At 35.3% G+C, this 19,016-nt stretch overlaps 2 protein-coding genes and 2 long non-coding RNA genes across 6 annotated transcripts; 2 read left to right on the plus strand and 2 right to left on the minus strand.

Annotated features, from left to right (window-relative positions):
• Positions 1–712: 712 nt before the first annotated feature.
• LOC138943903 (uncharacterized) lies at positions 713–5,977 on the plus strand. Its single transcript, XM_070314810.1, has one exon. The coding sequence runs from the start codon at positions 713–715 to the stop codon at positions 5,975–5,977; it is 5,265 nt and encodes a 1,754-aa protein (XP_070170911.1).
• Positions 5,978–12,178: 6,201 nt separating this feature from the next.
• On the minus strand, positions 12,179–15,925 carry LOC138943904 (uncharacterized). 3 transcript variants are annotated; one of them, XM_070314812.1, is made up of 5 exons: positions 15,844–15,925; positions 14,106–14,338; positions 13,526–13,685; positions 13,011–13,192; positions 12,179–12,266 (listed from the first exon to the last, which is right to left on the minus strand). In XM_070314812.1, exons 1-4 carry the CDS (start codon positions 15,914–15,916, stop codon positions 13,044–13,046), a joined length of 615 nt encoding a protein of 204 aa, XP_070170913.1. In that variant the 5' UTR covers positions 15,917–15,925; the 3' UTR covers positions 12,179–12,266; positions 13,011–13,043. The 3 variants fall into 3 exon arrangements, with proteins under 3 accessions (XP_070170913.1, XP_070170915.1, XP_070170912.1); XM_070314814.1 differs by lacking the exon at positions 12,179–12,266 and having other exon boundaries at positions 12,863–13,168; XM_070314811.1 differs by lacking the exon at positions 12,179–12,266 and having other exon boundaries at positions 12,863–13,192.
• On the plus strand, positions 12,485–14,362 carry LOC138943905 (uncharacterized). The gene is made up of 4 exons (XR_011448578.1): positions 12,485–12,636; positions 12,797–12,962; positions 13,545–13,692; positions 14,114–14,362. It is a non-coding gene; the product is annotated as an uncharacterized lncRNA (long non-coding RNA).
• A 1,098-nt stretch (positions 15,926–17,023) lies between the features above and the next one.
• LOC138943909 (uncharacterized) lies at positions 17,024–17,798 on the minus strand. The gene is made up of 3 exons (XR_011448582.1): positions 17,507–17,798; positions 17,245–17,427; positions 17,024–17,142 (listed from the first exon to the last, which is right to left on the minus strand). It is a non-coding gene; the product is annotated as an uncharacterized lncRNA (long non-coding RNA).
• Positions 17,799–19,016: the final 1,218 nt, after the last annotated feature.

Raw genomic sequence — 19,016 nt, forward strand, 5'->3', positions numbered from 1 at the left:
ACGATTCAAGCTGGTCGATAGCAATCGATCATAATATCTCGTGTCATATACTCGCTCGTGTCGTTTCGCGCTACTTATTGTGAACTTCGCGCTGTTTTGTTTAATCTCGATCGTGTCATATGCGATTTAGTCATTCTCGCTGGAAATTCTCAATCGACATTCTCGCAGACTATCGAGAATCGAACTCAGTGCGAAAGACGCCTCAGTGTCTGTATTCCTACCTGTTATGTACTTTTCGAGTTTGTGAGTGTTAAGCGTGTGGAGTCCGAGAGTCGACGCGCGTTCACCGTTCCGCGAATGTCCTCTGCCTAGCGCCAAGCAACATCCAGCGGCCGCGTGCAAGATATCCGTTCTCGTGAGAGCTTCTAGCAAGAAACTCTACAAGATTTCCGATACGCGTTGAAGGCGGTCATGAACAGGACATTTTGAAGATATCCGTCGGAGTTGCGGAATACGTGCCGTCGCTCGCTCCGATTATTCAAAATAAACGAATAATCAAAATAATCCGCATTTAAATCGTTTCTCATTCTCCTTATCCTCCAGCGGATCTACGGATTCGCGTAACACACTGCTTCTCGCTCATCTCTGAGCGTTTCTAAAGATTCGGGCGACTTCGTCGAGGTCGACTCCCGAACATATTGGTCCTTCGAGCCGGATAGGAGCGTGTGTGGAGGATACGTTCGCGAGTGAGTGATAGTTTGACACATTCACGATGGCAGAGCACTTCATACTTCAGCAGCAGTATCAGCGTTCCATAGAACGCTACCTCGAGAACTTCAAAAAAATCGGGAGAAGCAATCTAACTCCAGCTAAGGTGCGCTCGAGGATTTCATCGCTAAAGGAAGTCTGGATTCAATTCTCTAACGGACATGCCGACGTAATGCAGAGGATCCCGGAAGCGACCCGGTCGTCCTTTAGCTACTTCAAAGAGAATCATTTCGACTCGACCTACGCAGCCTACCAAAATGCTCTGGACCACATGGCGGAAATCCTGGAGGAAATGGAGCCGGTCGTGAGTCCAAACCCATCTCTTTCCTCGACGAGGCTGCACGCGGACGCGTCCGCGTTTTCGTTATCGCATCTTCCGCCCATTAAATTGCCTCCGTTCGACGGCAATTACGACGAATGGGAACAATTTCGCGATCGATTTACAACACTAATTCGTGAAAACTCGGATCTAAATAATTTCGCTCGCATGCACTTCTTATCATCGTGTCTTAAGGGTAGCGCGCTGGACTGTATCGCGAATATTTCTATAACGGCCGCGAATTTTGAGATAGCGTGGAAAGCGTTGACCTCACGGTACGACGACAAAAAGCGGTCGATAAACAAACATCTTTCGAAATTGCTCGGCTTATCATCCATCTCGCGCGAATCTGCCACCGAAATGCAGACTTTATACGACAAAGCTAGTATCGCAATGGCATCATTAAAAGCCCTCGATAGAAAACCGGAGGAACTCTGGGAAGATCTTGTCGTTCATATCCTTGTACAAAAATTAGATCCGTTAACGCGAAAAGCGTGGGAAATAAGCATAAGCAATACAGATGTCCCGCCGTCGTACGAGACTTTAAGCAACTTTATTAAGTCTCGCACTCGCGCTTTAATGGCATCCGCTCCAGTGTCAGCCGTTAAACCCGGTGTAAAACCAATCGCAGCCTCGCGAGTTCATGCCGCAACCGCATCCGCTAATGCACAATCGCAGTGCTCGCTGTGTCCAGCTCGACATTTTATTCATGCATGTCCTACGTTCGGGAGCAAAAATGCGAGTCAACGTCGCGATATCGTCAAGCAACAAAAACGTTGTTTCAATTGTTTGAGCGCAAGGCATTCCATACATGAATGCAGAAGTAAATATTCTTGTCGGGTTTGTCACAAAAGGCATCATTCGATGCTACACGTTGACTCGGACTCTAGCTCAAGTGCTTTGAAAAAAGCACCTTCTAATTGCTCGTCGCCTCAAGCGTCGGATGCGGCGCCGGAGGTAAATTCGTTAAGCGCCTCAACTGTAATGCGACGACGGAAACCCGTGCTCTTGGCGACGGCCTGGGTAACAATTCGCAGTCCGTCGGGCCGCACCGCTGTCGTTCGAGCTCTCCTCGATCAGGGCTCTGAAATGACATTCATTTCGGAAAGTTTAGCGCAAATCTTGCGCTTAAAACGAATTCGCATGCCGATCTCCGTTTCCGCCGTCGGCGGGATAAACGCGGGGACTTTTCAACATGCGACACACATCTTTATTTCTCATCGAAAATCTCTCGCTCCGTCGCTGTCCACAACCGCACTCATTCTAAAGTCGCTAACCTCTTACACCCCGAGAAGACACGTGGATCTCTCGTCACTGTCGTACCTCTCCGACTTACCGCGAGCAGATTCGGATCCTACAAGTTCCGATCCTATAAATATCATAATCGGAGCCGATCTCTATAGCGATATCATTCGCGACGGTATTCGCAGAGGAAGCGTCGGGCAACCATTCGCTCAGAATTCCATTTTCGGATGGATAATCTCGGGACCTCTCACGTCGCTCGAAAGGAACGATCCCTCTCAATCGACAATGACTTTCGGTCATTGCGATCGCGGTCGCATTTCCGCTCATCATACTATAAGCTCTCCCTCTCTCGAAGAGGAACTTCGTCGCTTTTGGGAGATTGAAGAACTCCCACGACAATCAATTCTTACGCCGCAAGAAAAACAGTGTGAAGAACATTTCAGCTCGACGCATTATCGCGACTCCGACGGCCGGTACATTGTACGCCTGCCATTCAAAACGAGCCCTCCGATCGATATTGGTAAATCAAGATTTCGCGCCGAAAAAATGTTAAATTCGCTAGTCCGGAGACTCCGCGATAAACCCGAGGTCGCGAAAGAATATTTCGACTTTATTTCCGAATATGAACGTCTTGGGCACATGCGGCCAGTGCCGATGCCGCAAGGTGACAAAGAACCAGCTGTCTACCTCCCGCATCACGGGGTGATCCGGGAAAGCAGCTCAACCACGCGTCTTCGCGTAGTTTTCAACGCTTCAAGCGTTACGTCAAACGGAACATCTCTAAACGACCACTTACACGCTGGTCCTAAATTACAAACCGATCTCATGTCGGTAATATTACAATGGCGACGCTATAAGTACGTGTATTCATGCGACATCGCGAAAATGTATCGCCAAATTCTGGTCGATCCTCGCGATACTAATTATCAGCTTATTTTGTGGAAACGATCGCAATCGGAATCGCTTATCGATTATCAACTTCTCACGGTGACGTATGGAATGGCCTGTGCGCCCTTTCTTGCCCTTCGGGTATTAAAACAATTAGTCCGAGATGAAGGTCAGCAATTTCCGCTCGCGGTTTCTATCCTACGCGATAACATTTATGTCGACGACTTGCTATTCGGAGCTGACGATACGATTCGAATTCGGCAAGCGCGCGATCAATTAAACTCAATGTTAAAACGCGGCGGATTCGTATTACGGAAATGGGCTAGCAATTCACCCTCTCTTCTTGAGGATATCGATAGAGCGGATCACGGTTTAGCAACGAAAAAACCTCTGGCTGAAGACGAACAAATTAAAATACTCGGAATCGGATGGAATCCGACAAACGATACTTTTGAATTTCGCGTATCATTGACGGATAATGTCCCAGAGACCAAGCGTAAGATCTTGTCCGCGATCGCCAAATTCTACGATCCACTCGGCTGGGTCACTCCGGTTACGATTACCGCGAAAATCTTTATGCAGCAACTCTGGCGACTAAAAATCGATTGGGATGATGTTATTTCCGAGCCACACATAACTAAATGGATAGAAATTTACTCTCGGCTCTCGCATCTCAGTAATTCGCGAATAACGCGCTGGGTCGGTCTCGGATCGGACACAAATCACGCCGAAATACACGGATTTGCTGATGCATCTACATATGCCTATGCCGCATGCGTCTATCTTAAAACCATTTCGTCAGCAGGCAACATCACGACAACGCTGCTCGTCGGAAAATCAAAGGTCGCGCCGTTAAAACCTCTCAGTATACCACGGTTGGAATTATCCGCAGCCGTGTTACTCTCGCGACTTGTCGAGTTTGTTCGCGAATCGAACGGTTACAAAAATCTTCCGTGTTATTGCTGGACAGATTCTACGATCGTGCTCGCATGGGTAAGTCAACCTCCATCCCGATGGAAGACTTTTGTCGCAAATCGCGTAAATGACATTCAAACTCGTCTTCCAGACGTCGAATGGCGACACGTGCCAACGGAGGAAAACCCTGCGGATTGCGCATCGCGCGGAATATACGGCGATGAAATTATTCATCGGGAGCTATGGTGGCAAGGCCCTCCATGGCTACAATCCACTTCCCATCAATTGCCGCGCAACGAATCGTACTTTTCACCGGAAGCCCCTCTTGAAGAAAAAATTAATTCTCTTCAATGCTCTCAACCTCACGTTACGTGGGACCTCGCCTCAAGATATTCATCTTGGCCCAAACTTATTCGCGTCACCGCGTATATACTTAAATTCATCAGCTTGTGTAATCGTAACCGCTCGTCGACGTTCTCGCTCCTGTCGTCTCAATATCCAGCATCGAGAAGCATCGCTCTTTCTGCATCCGATTGTAACACGGCCAGACTTTTCTGGATTAAGAAAATTCAAGCTGAATTATTTCCGACGGAAATAAACACGCTTTCAAAAAATAAGAGCCTCTCGTCGAGAAGTTCACTTCTCTCACTTCGACCGTTCCTCGATCGGGACGGGATTCTACGTGTGGGTGGACGACTTAACAAAGCCCCGTTGCCAACGTCAGTTCGACATCCGACGCTTCTCTCATCTCATCCTCTCGTTACATTGATTGTGAATCAAACTCATTTACGAGCGTTACATGCCGGACCGCAACTCACGCTAAATATTCTGCGTCGCGATTTCTGGATACTTCGCGCTCGTAACATGGTAAAGTCTGTCATTCACAAGTGTGTTGTATGTGCTCGCGAACGAGCCGCCACTCCCACACAAGTCATGGGAGATCTTCCCGAAACTCGCGTGACAGCGACAGTCCGCTGTTTTTTGCATTGCGGCCTGGATTACGCAGGACCCGTGCAAGTTCGCGCTTCCGCTGGACGAGGTATTACGTCGCGTAAGGCATATATCGCACTATTTATCTGCCTTGCGACAAAAGCAATACATTTGGAGTTAGTAAGCGACTATTCCACTCAAGCATTTTTAAATGCTTACTCTCGATTTTGCGCTCGCCGCGGACTACCACAATCAATGTATTCGGACAACGGGACCACGTTCGTCGGAGCGGACCGAGAAATGACCGTCGCGTACCAGTCAGCAGTACGCAATCCGAATTTCTTGAACTTAACAGCCTCCGATAAAATATCGTGGAATTTTATTCCTCCCTCCGCCCCACACTTCGGCGGATTGTGGGAGGCGGGCGTACGGAGCGTCAAAACTCATTTGCGTCGCGTTTTGGGGAATCACATGCTCACATTCGAGGAATTCTCGACTTTACTATGCAGAATCGAAGCGTGTCTAAAGTCTAGGCCGATTGCGCCCCTGTCAGATACGCTTGAGGACTACGAAAGTCTGACCCCCGGCCACTTCCTTGTCGGATCAGCGCTTACTGTAAACCCGGAACCATCATTGCTCGATCTCCACGAAAATCGGCTTTCGAGGTGGCAGCTCGTCCGAAACGTTACCGAGCGATTTTGGAAGTTATGGAGTAACGATTATTTAAACACGTTACAACAAAGAGCAAAGTGGCGAAAGGTCAAGCCGCCGATCAAAACCGGGCAACTCGTTCTGTTGAGAAATCCGCTCTTACCCCCCTGCAAATGGGAGTTGGGTCGAGTTACACACTGTCATCCCGGCTCCGACGACCTCGTACGGGTCGTCACCGTAAAGACGGCCACCTCCGAATTTAAAAGACCGATCGTAAAGTTGTGCGTTTTACCGGTCAATAGTGAGGCAACGAGCAATTAGAAACCTTCTCTGCGTTGCGTTCCATTTATTGTAATTCATAATAATAAGATCAAAATTGTCAAGATGCGAGCGTCATTCCGCCAAGGCGAAGCAGTGGTATCAACGCAGAGTACTCGTCGCGTAACTTTTAGTCTTTTCGCTCATGTGTCTCATGTTACTCGTGGCGTGCGCTCTTATCATTTACTACCATTGTTATCCCGATTATTTTGGAACTATCGTTCCAAGGCGGGCGGTATGTTCAAAATTGAAACATTCAATGTCTAAATTTCAATCGACGAACGTCGCCGTTAAATTAACACGATTGCCTCGAAAAATAAAAACACGAGCGAGAGTAAGCATCGTCGCGATCAGCCGATCGGCGCGTGATCGCTTGATCATAACAAAGAAAAAGGTGCGTGATCGCATTCCTTTTAGAATGAAAAACTGTGACAAACAGCTAGTTCTCGAAGGTTCGAAATCGGAAAAACTTGTTATTCACATCGGCAGAGCGCGAGTTTCAGCGGTCGGTCGAATTAGTCTTACGCTGACACCGATACGAGCTGGTCGATAGCAATCGATCATAGTTTCGAATATCATCATTTCTCGTATGATATTCTTTCGCATATTCGAGCTCGTGTCGCTTACTCAGTGGGAGTACTCGTCTCAAAATCGGTCCGAAGAGTTTTGCCGCTTACGACGATTCAAGCTGGTCGATAGCAATCGATCATAATATCTCGTGTCATATACTCGCTCGTGTCGTTTCGCGCTACTTATTGTGAACTTCGCGCTGTTTTGTTTAATCTCGATCGTGTCATATGCGATTTAGTCATTCTCGCTGGAAATTCTCAATCGACATTCTCGCAGACTATCGAGAATCGAACTCAGTGCGAAAGACGCCTCAGTGTCTGTATTCCTACCTGTTATGTACTTTTCGAGTTTGTGAGTGTTAAGCGTGTGGAGTCCGAGAGTCGACGCGCGTTCACCGTTCCGCGAATGTCCTCTGCCTAGCGCCAAGCAACATCCAGCGGCCGCGTGCAAGATATCCGTTCTCGTGAGAGCTTCTAGCAAGAAACTCTACAAGATTTCCGATACGCGTTGAAGGCGGTCATGAACAGGACATTTTGAAGATATCCGTCGGAGTTGCGGAATACGTGCCGTCGCTCGCTCCGATTATTCAAAATAAACGAATAATCAAAATAATCCGCATTTAAATCGTTTCTCATTCTCCTTATCCTCCAGCGGATCTACGGATTCGCGTAACACACTGCTTCTCGCTCATCTCTGAGCGTTTCTAAAGATTCGGGCGACTTCGTCGAGGTCGACTCCCGAACAATAACCATATCATAAGCTATAGTCTTTTGGTTTACAAATAATACATAACAATTTAATCCCTTGAAAGATTTGGAAGAATCAGCAATTAAAATTTTTGGTAATTTCTCCACAGTGGAAATACTCTTTGGTTTATTCCTCAAATCAATATTAAAAAAGCAATTATATTTTATAAAATTGCCAACCGTGTGAAACTGAGAAATCATTCTATCAGGACCATATAATGCTTCATCGTATTCTGAACTTGAACGATACAACTCATAATAATCTCCTTTTTCAATTTCATAATTTTGAGGTTCGGAAGGATGTCTTTCTTCTCCATACAATATTTGAATATTTTTAATATTAGCATGGTCCCAATTTGTTGGATTCTCATTTTGGTCGTACAGAAATTTATCTTTTATAAAGAAAACAAATGCCCAGTTTGGTTTCTGAGTAAAAACAAAATCATTTAAGGGCATACGTAAAATATTTAAATCTGGTAATCCTCGATATTCTACACACTGAAAGCATTTATATGTAAATCCATATTTACCAGCTAAACTAAAATGTTTCAATTCGTCTATCAAGTTTGTCGTTGTAATTTCATCATATTCAATATACCAAACTTTTAAACGATAACTTTCTAAATTAATTTTTCCGCGAGGTGGGGCTATTTCGGCGTCACTAAATGTAAACAATGAGTCACTCAAATCATCTTTTAAAGTCATTACAATGTGTATGTCTACACCAAATATAGGCCCACTTATATCATCAAAGAAACCAGGAATTAAATCTCCCATATCAATTGTAGGATAAAACAAACCATCACCCTTAATCAAACCATATTTTTTCTCAGCAATAAAACCACTTGCTTGACCACTTCCTTCACCTTCGTTTGAAATATTAGCGCGCTTTTTCAATGTACTAACATGACCAACGTTATAATTATTATCCAACTCAGTATTAAACATTGAAACTTTAATCAAACTCCACATGTACGCAAAATAATTGTTAACTAAAAAGCTAGTTGTACCTTTAGGATAAGCACTTCCATCTTCCTTTGTAACTCGTATTTTTGGTAAATTTCTTGTTTTGTTTGGCATAAAACCATGTTTATCATTAAATTTTATATGAAAATCATATTCTTTGCCATGCCTTTTAATTTCAGGATAAATATACTTGTATTGTAATTTCACAATTTTATCATGATATTTTTCAAACAAAAGGTCTTGATGTGAACTATGTTTTGATGCCATTTATAAGATTTATTTTTTGAGAGCTTTTATATACTATGATTTTTTTGAATCACATTTGTAATAATTTGCTATTAAAATATATGTTATATTTTATGTATGTAATCTTCATTTACATTTTTATTTTCTTTATGCTCACGCATTGATTTTGTTTTTGTCTTACACTTTAGGTAATATATCAATGTCATTTACTTTTAAAAAGGCTTAGTCCAAGGGACGCTTATAGTATAAAACATCCTTAATATCACCTATTCCAATTGTTTTTATTATATCTTTCCATTTTATTTTTTTAACTCCCAACAAATAAAGAACTATTATACATAAGTAACCACAAATAGCTGGATCACTTTTCTTTTGTACTTTCTTTGTATTTATAATGAGTCTATTTCCTCTGAAATAATTTTTCAATTCTATAGGAGCATCTCCCCCTACAGAATCAAAATAATATATATGATTTTTATTTTTGAAATAGCAAACCCAATGAAAAAAAAGATTAACAATACCACACTCATTTTTTCTAATTTTCTTAGGTAATTCATTTAAATTTAAATAGACGTTTCTAAAATTAGGTATTTTAAGTTTTTTTATATATTGTTTTATATCATCATCTGATAAAGCTTTTAATATTAAATTTTCAACTTCTTTTTTAGATAGGTTGAGTTCTGCATCTTTATTATTTTCCATTTGTCTAAATACTTTATTTGCATTTCTAATAGATAATGATGGAAATAGTCCATAATAATCAGTATTTGTTTTTTTAACATGTTTTGAATTCAATTTAATTTTTTCACCTGTATCATAAAACCAAGCTTTCTTCAATTTTTGTTTTTGATAAGATGATAGGTTTAATTCCATTTAATAACGATATTTAAAGAGTGATGGTTGATATTTTGATGTGTTGAAAGTTTCTTCACGTGGGATATCGAAATTATAATGTACAAATGGCATCATTTTATCTGCATGAGTTTTATCTACATGGGTTAATCCTTCTTCGCGTCCTTCGGATGCCTTATTATTTCTAATCTGTTCTTTTAATGTTTCATCCAGAAATTTGTTCTCTTTAACTGTTCTATATATATCCATACCCGAACTCATAAGATAATATAAACCAGCGAAAATCATTGGGAGAGCTGCTAACCAAGGAAAACCCACTAAGTTCTCAATAGTTTTGCGGAATGCGTCCTTTTCACATTCAAGAACCGAAGGTTTGCTTGACATCAATCCAGTTGTTTTATATGGATGATTTTGATCTTCATAATATTTTAAAATGTTCTTAGCTAATTGTGGATTCTTTTTATATATTTCCAATGCCCTCTTTAATAATGATAACAAATCTTTTTTACTCATGTATCCCATTCCTAATTTTGTTTTTAATTTCATGGCATTTGTAACAACCCACGCCCAAAATCTTTCCGACTTACTAGCATCTGGTGACAATACTCTCATCCACGCTGCTTCTTGTAAAGTTTTATCTGCTTTCTTTATTTCACTATAATCTACATTTGGGTTTGTATAATAAAAAAGATCATGTTGTTTGCAATGTTCATCTAAAGGATTTATTCCTTTCCACCACTTTTTTAATCTCTCCTCAACATTCGTAAAAGGCCCACAAGCATTATATCCCAGTAAATGCATTTCTGGAACCTTTCTAGTTAGTTTATTTGAAAATTTATTAATAAAACCACCTCCTTTTTTACTTCCGTCCCTTGGACATAGCCTTTCAGGTGCTTTTCTAATTTTTGACTCACTCATTTCTTCCCATAAATATCTCAAAATATATTCCCATTTTGTATATTTATTTGAAGCTGGTCCTTTACTAGGATCATTATCTTTATATATTGCATTAGTTTTATAAACTATATTCTTATATTTTTTTATAGCATCTTCACCATAAATATCTTTGAAATTATATGGTACTTTTTTTCTGTTAATAATTTTATTAAAGGATTAGTAAGTTGAGTTACTATTTTTATATTATTATCATCATAAAAAACAAGATTATCATTTTGTGTTACTCTTACAGTTTTATTCCCTATCATTAACCTATCATCATTGTCTCTGTCACGCCAGAATCCAAACGTTTCATCATAAAGATGGTTTTTATATTTATTCCATAAGGGGCCCCCTTCTTCTTTAATTCTTGGTGACACTGGAAAAGCTGATTTTTGATGTGAATGGCTCGAGCTAACAGATTGTACCTCGTCCAAAGGGTGCGTCTGACAGACTAAGTCCGAAGGACGCTCGAAGGTCTCTTCAAATACTTCATCACTATCGTCAGTCTCTGTATAACCTTTAAGGAGTTTTATTATTTCTTCAAGTTTAGTATCTTGATAAGGTTGTACATCTGTGGCGTCCTTCGGACTTAGCGTCTCTTGGACGCTTTTCAGGTGCCTTTCAGGTGTAGATTTTAAACTCGAGTCCAGTTTATCAATCAATATGTTAATTTCTTTATTCGTTTCATCCAGTCTAGAAGTTATTGGTTTATTTTTTTCTTCTAAATCTATACTTTTTTTAGTATTTAAATTTCTTGCATTTTGAAATGTTTTTCTTAATTCATTTTGCTTCTTTTCTATTTCAGCCAGTTCTTGTGGAGTTGTACCCATCATTTCATATGTACTTTTAAATGATTTATTTCCAAAATTAAACCCCGTTTTCATGTTAAAAACTGGAGATTTGCATTCAAGAACCGGAGGTTTGTTAAGTGGCTTTAACATCTTATGAGTACAGTCTGTATTTAACATCTTATGTGTACATCCCACACGGAACAAAAACCTCTAATGGAAGTCCAGTAGACGTTCATCATGGAGATTCAAAACCTCTATTAGACGTCCATGTAATCTCCTATAGACATCTATTAGACATCCACAGTTCCGCATTTCTTACTTCCATTCAACATCCATTAGACGTCTTCATAGATGTAACATGAACGTTATATGGTGTAATCATAGATATTTTGTGGAACTTTGATGGATAAATAATAGACATTAACTAGAGGTTATATAGATTCATTATGGATGCTTTTTCCACAAAAATTAGAAACTAAACTATCATTCATAAATTGTTGAATTTATATTATTTACTCATTTTTATGTGTGTACTAATTGTACCAAATACAAGAAATATATTTCGCCAAATCAAAAATATATTAATTGTTTTTAATACAATTATTTACGCAAACAGAAAAATGAATAAATAATACATATCCAACAATCTCTACAAAAAATTTTTTTTTTTTAGTTATTGCCTGTAAATGTATTGTATATAATTTTTTATAGAAAAGAAAAATATTTTTTCGGTTTTATTGATAAATTTGAATTAAGTTATAATTGTATATATTATCATATATAACCGATATGAAATAAAATTGCAAATATTTTTAACGGTACAATTAATAAATTAAAAAGATTTCGCACTTTTTCGATCAGTCGGTTCTATTTTCATCTTAATAGTAAAAGGAAGATAATTGTAAACACACAAAAATGAAAAAATTGTGAAAAACCTTTTTCTATTTATTGTAAAACCAATAACAAATACAAATCATATAAATAAGAAATATTTTGCAGTAATTGATGATAACACACGAATCTGTGTCAATAAAAATTTCATAAAATAAAAATTTTTATTAACACAGATGCATATGTTCGATTATTATATGCAATCTTAATATATTTATAATGCGCGTAACTCGAAAAACTATATAACTTTTATTATTAATTAAAATGTGGATGTAAATTGTCCATGCACATCTGAAACATATGTAAAATCTATTATAATAGGCTTATTTTTAGACAGTAAGCGAATTGACCAATCATAATCGAGATTCACTAGGGTTATTTCGAGAGTACTCAATTGTGATTGATCAATTTGTTTACCGTCTAAATCTTACTGTTTTTATATTTTTCTAATGGCTCTCAATACTGAAAATTTATAATTTACATAACATATACTATTGATTTTCAATATTAGCAGTGAATATCAAAACCCAGTCCATTCTACTTAAAGCCAATGGCTTTTACAGAAACATAAGCAATAGTAGTGTACAAATAGTGTCGGAAATAATCTATAATTAAAGAGCCATGCAAATTTAATTTCAATATACAGTGATGAGCGTGAATGGTGAGTATAGATACATATAAAAATCTAAACATATAAAAAATAAACATTATTCTGAATACGAGTTTAGAAAATTGTGTGTTAAAACAATAATATATTTCTCCCCTTCTTATCTTTTCGCTATATCTACTCATATCTTGGATTAATTTTTTTTTTTTTTTAGGAAGTCTCAGACTTGCGATATAATAAGCTATTGGAAACTTGCACATCGCATTTCATCAGTGACTGTTTCATAAAAAGAGCTGAAAACGAACTTACGTACATTATTGCAAGTGAAAATAACTGCGAAATATGCAAATAATTCTATAACACAACGTACAATAGAATTTGTATGTAATATGTTGCCAGTAATGATTAAAATAATTAATATTTCATACCTTTTGACATTATTAATATACCTTTCCAGTTCTTTATTCTGATAAATTAGAAACGTTGCCTTCGCATCTATGGGTCCGCTTCTTCTCATTTTCATGTCTCGCTTTTGAATGTCGAAACCACTCCATAACCCTTCGTTGTATTTTGCCCTGATCGGAATCTGGGATATTGTAAAGTATGGATCCTAAAAATATTTTCATTATTTTAACTTTTTCTTCTATACTAATTGATTGATGACTATAGTAATTCATAGTGTATTATCTTTGTTTAATAATTATTTCTAAGTTATACAATGTAAAAATGGAAATAAAATTTAATTCATCAAAAACTTTTTAAATTTGATTAAAGTAATAATCATAAATATATCTATATATGATACAGAATGTTCCATGGCAAGTTATTGAAACTAATTAGCTGTCATTTTTACACGCATATAGAGAGGAAAAAAAATAAAATATCTTCTAACAGAAGATATTTTGCAGTTGTATTTACATATAAACAACTGAAAATAACTTACTGAAAATAACTTTTATTAGTTCCAATTTATGCAGTGGCTCTTTTCCGCGTCGGCCTTCCCAGTTATATTTCTCCGCCAATTTATTTGAGAATGTTTTATACAACGTTCTCTTTACGGCATCATCGACGCATGTTCCTCCGATAGATTTGATATATACGCGCTATAAGGTAAGAGTAAAAGTAATATATTATTAGATTAAATAAAGTAATGTCTTTTTCTTAACAATCTTCAATCATTTTCTATAGCAATTTTAAGTGATTAATATCTCTGATAATATCTAATAAATAATTAATAATAATTTTAAATGATTAATACATCTCATGAAATGTGATAATCTTATAAGTAAAAAAAACCAGCTTTTTACGCTTAATTATTTTAATTGGGATTATTTATATGTATAAAATTAAAATAGGGATTAAAATTTCTGAAAAGGACATACAATGTTTTTACTGTGGAAAAGTTTACCTAAGATTGATTATATAATGTACTTATAAAAGATTTGATAATAATTGTGAAATACATATATATATATATATATATGACTATTATATTGTATATAAATTTATATGCGTTAACTTACTATTTCAGTGTTATGTTGGGAATCTGAAACTTTCAAAATCTCCTCAACTTCCGCTAATTGGGCTACAGTTTGCAACGGAAACCGATTTTCAGCGTCACCAAAAGAAAATTTCGTACTTGCACATTCTGTGCTTTTATTAGTTCTTTCAACTAAAATATCTAATAAGCTCAATGCTTGTCTCATATCATATTTTATAGTCACTATTTCTCTTGTTAATCTCTTGAAATGATCCACTGTAAATAGCATTTATTATTAATAAACGGTTATATATATATATGGTATATATATATATATATATATATATATATATATATATATATACACTTATAATGTATAAATAGCATATACATGTATATAATATATATAAATAAATGTATATAAATGTATATAATAATATAATAAAATGTAATAAGTATAGTAAATTAAATATATAAATTGTATATAAAACATATAAATTAGTGGCATTACATACGTTGCTTTTTCAAAAAATATAGCAGACAAGAACATATATTATATTTCGATATACTATACAATTTTACTAATGAAAGAAATAAAATGTAGATTATTGCATTTTTTTTTAAATTGATAGTTCTATATGAAAATATTTATTATTATTGTTATCTTTCGCATATCTATTATATAAAAGTTATATAAAACTATAAAAAAATAATAATAATAATAGATTTTATTAAAAATTTTAGAAATAGGTAAAAGTTGTAATACCTATTATTTTTAAATTTGTATAGAAAACAATTTAACACGTATAAATAAAGGCCTTACAATTGCTAAATCTGCTCACAATACACAATTGCTAAACTCTATTACAGTTGCAAAATTTCTATATGTACACCATTTATTTCAAATATATATATATGGACCGTTTATTTTGAAAGTGGTGTAAGTCCTTTTTTTAAAAAAATGAGATATGACGTAATTTATTCTTAATTTAGTGTAAATTTTTTGTTTATAACTAGTTAGTATTTAATATCTTAAAAAATGCCAATGCTTTGTTCAATTTAAAATTGGCCGGTAAAAGAAATTGCGTAACCATTGATTATGAAAGTGGTGTAAGTCCAATTTCCATCACGATGCCAGGCCTATTACATACGAAAAATATAAGGATATGCAGCAGCTATTACCTTATATACCTCCTGTGCATCATGAATATTTCAAAACACTGCCACATGAAGAGCATAAATAATTAATAATACCAATATCTTGTGTTAAGTTTAACAATATATAAATATAATTAACGTTCAAAATAAAAAATACAAATTCTATTTTATTTCTTGTTATTATTTATAAACAAAATTGGATTAATATGAAATATATTTTAAGTGATATTTGTTATTTCAAAATTGAAATTAAATGATATTTACAATTGACTAATTATGAAAGTGGTGTAAGTCCATTTGCAGCCTGGAAATATATATTATTTTAGTTAAATTCGCCTAAAAGAAATTTATATAATCAAATTACATATTGATAAATTAGTACAAACATTCCCAGACTTCACATAATTAACCTATATTTTTTAATTGTCAGATCTGCTAACATTTAATTTTCTCGAAACAAAAGAAAATGGACTCGCACCACTTTCAAAATAAACGGTCCATATATATATAATAAATGGTGCATGCGTGTGCGTATGCGTGTGCGTGTGTGCGTGCGTGCATGTGTGTTCGTACGTATGTGTGTGTGTGTTCATATTATATTTATATGCATTACATTTACTTACCAATTGCAGTTTGTGAAAACTGATGATTTAAATCATCATTTTCCTTTTCCTTTACATATCGGTTTCTTTGCATACAGCTAGATCGACCACCTTCCTCCATTTTATTAATATGTCGGTGTATTAAATTGTCTCCATTTTTCTCTCTTGTAGCAATGTTAAACGCTTCTTCATCTCTTTCGTACAAAATACCATAACCATTCGCATCTGCACATAAAATATATTATAAATACATTTAGCATACAAAATAGAAGTTAGAAGAAAAATTGAAATTTGACAAGATATATGTAAACTTTATGAGTGCACACATATATATTATTCTATATATACATATATGTATATTTCGTCGTATATCCATATATGTATATATAAAATATGTAGGCACACAATTTTTAAGATATTATTAATATTGTATATGTATTATTTTAAATATTGTATGTAAAAAATTATGTATACTTTTTTAAATTTATAATTGCTGATAATATTAATGATAAATATGAAATATATATGTATAAAATTAATGGCGTGCGCGCGCGCGCGTGGTGTGTGTGTGTGTGGGCGTGTGTATGTGTGTATATATTATATTTATATGCATTACATTTACTTACCAATCGCAGCTTGTGAAAATTGATGATTTAAATTATTATTTTCCTTTTCCTTTATATATTGGTTTCCTTGCGTACAGTTAGATCGACCAACTTCCTCCATTTTATTCATATGTCGGTGTATTGAATTGTCTCGATTTTTCTCTCTTGTAGCAATGTTAAGCGCTTCTTCATCTCTTTCGTACAAAGTACCATAATCATTCGCATCTGCACATAAAATATATTATAAATACATTTAGCATTCAAAATAGGAGTTAGAAAGAAAATGGAATTTTGACAAGTTATATATGTAAACTATATGAGTATGGTACATATATATATTATTCTATATATACATATATGTATATTTCGTCGTATATCCATATATGTATAGATAGAATATGTAGGCACACAATTTTTAAAATATTATTAATATTGTATATGTATTATTTTAAATATTGTATGTAAAAAATTATGTATACATTTTTAAATTTATACTTACTGATAATATTAATTATAAGTATGAAATTTTATATAATATTATATGCATTGTTACATGGAGATATGTAATAAATTTGCTCACCTTGCAAGGATGATGAGTAGGAGCTCAAGTTTGAAATTTGTGATGATACTTTGTATTTTTTTGCAGAATCCCAAGAACGTGTAATGGATGCACTTTCACATTGTACTGTTTCGTTTGTATTGCACAGTCGTTGACCTTTCATATTGATAAAATAAAATATAATGTTAAAATATAAGAGAGATATATATGAATTTTATATATATATATATATACGCGATTAGAATTGTTTATAATTACGTTTTGCAGGAGGACATGGAGCAGGTGGCAAAATTGCACTTGTGCATGACTCTTCTTCGCTTTCGGATGAAGATAAAACTTTCCTCGCTCTATATTTTCTATAAGATTTAGCTTCTTTCTCAGTATCCATATCTGACGTGTATAAGGCCTTTTCTGCTTTCGCATCAGCCTTTTGTAAAGACGCTGAAAATGTTGTAAACATTTAGTATTATGAATAGGTAAAACTTAACAGCAATAAAAGCTATTTTATTGAAATACTTACAATACTCGCCAAAAATCCGATTAATTTTAAAGGAAGGCCAATCAGAATTTGGTATTTCCTCTTTTTCAATTGCCTTTCGCAGTCTTAAATCCGTTTTGAAATGTGAAGGATATTTGCATACATCCTCACTTTGTAACCAAATTTTGGGTATTACTTGGATACCATCGGAGAATTCTACGACGATAAATCCTCGATTCGACATCTTCCTGTGAAATTATACAAAAGAGCTTCTACGAGTAATATTGTAAACAAGATTTCAATTTGTATAGATTATTGTGTATCAGAAATCATTTTAATTTTTTATTTTATTGTCATATTTTATTTTGCTTTTATTGTCAGAATTTATTTTAATTTTTTATTAAACAAATTAAAGCGCAATATACAAATATTATTAATATGTAGTGCTTATAAGCGGTATTACTGCGAAATATCTTTCATTCCTGTATGGCAATTTTACGAATTTATGACTGATTTTATGCAAAGGCCAGGTTTGAATGTCAGATAATTGACTTACTTTAAATATATCCAAATGAATAGAACTGCATGGATTATTATAAAGTTCTTCAACAATTTTGAATTTACGACCTATTGCAATATAATTACCTTCACTCGACGTTGCGATATTTTCCAAACAGACAATATCTTTTTCTATGAGACAACAATTATCAGAAGATTTGATTGAAATAATAAAATGGGGAAATTCAACCTTCAAAAATTGTGGATTGAAACAACCTGATATCAACGGTCCTTTTTCGTGTGAATTCTTTACACTTATTTTTGATATATCTGCATCGTCAGATTTGATTTTATAAAAACTCATTTCCGCATAACGATTGCTAATTTGCTCTAATGGTTTCTCAGATTTTCTCAAAAGAGATTTTAATTCTTTCATAAAATTTTCAAATGGAAAGGCACTAAAAGTATCTAATGGCCCAAATTGTTTTACGCTGTCAGTTATGTGAAGAAGACCGTGAACATTATGGGATACAAATTCGGGCCCGTAAATTTTGATAAAACATTCAACAAAATGTTTCAATAATTTATTCGCATATTCAATATATTCAACTGTACTATTATTTTGACATAAAATCCGAACAGCAACATGTAAAGTAAGAAAATTTGAAAATATATCAGGATTTACTTCTTTTTGTAATATAACAGGACCGGTATATAACAAAAATTGTCTTAATTCGGTTGCTTTCCACTGTGCAAAATCTTGAATTTCTCGCGGTCTTCTTGCAAATTCTTTTGGAATAAGATGCCTAATATCGAGAAGAAATTGAGAAACATTTTTTATTCGTTGCGAGGATAAACATCTAGCTTTAAGAGGACCACTTATCCATAATTTTATCAACTTCCTAACAACGCCAATGCATATCATATGCATGTAATCTAATGGAATTTGAGATACAATGTCAAAATTTGGAATGTTTAATAAAATAGAACGACCGAGATGATATTCTTCTTGAGTTTGATTACGAAAATTAGCGTCTGTTCTTTTTTGCCAGTC

The sequence above is a fragment of the Polyergus mexicanus genome, unplaced genomic scaffold (assembly GCF_030449975.1).
Source record: "Polyergus mexicanus isolate NDT 795.1 unplaced genomic scaffold, iyPolMexi1.0 SCAF_53, whole genome shotgun sequence".
Classification (NCBI taxonomy): domain Eukaryota; kingdom Metazoa; phylum Arthropoda; class Insecta; order Hymenoptera; family Formicidae; genus Polyergus; species Polyergus mexicanus.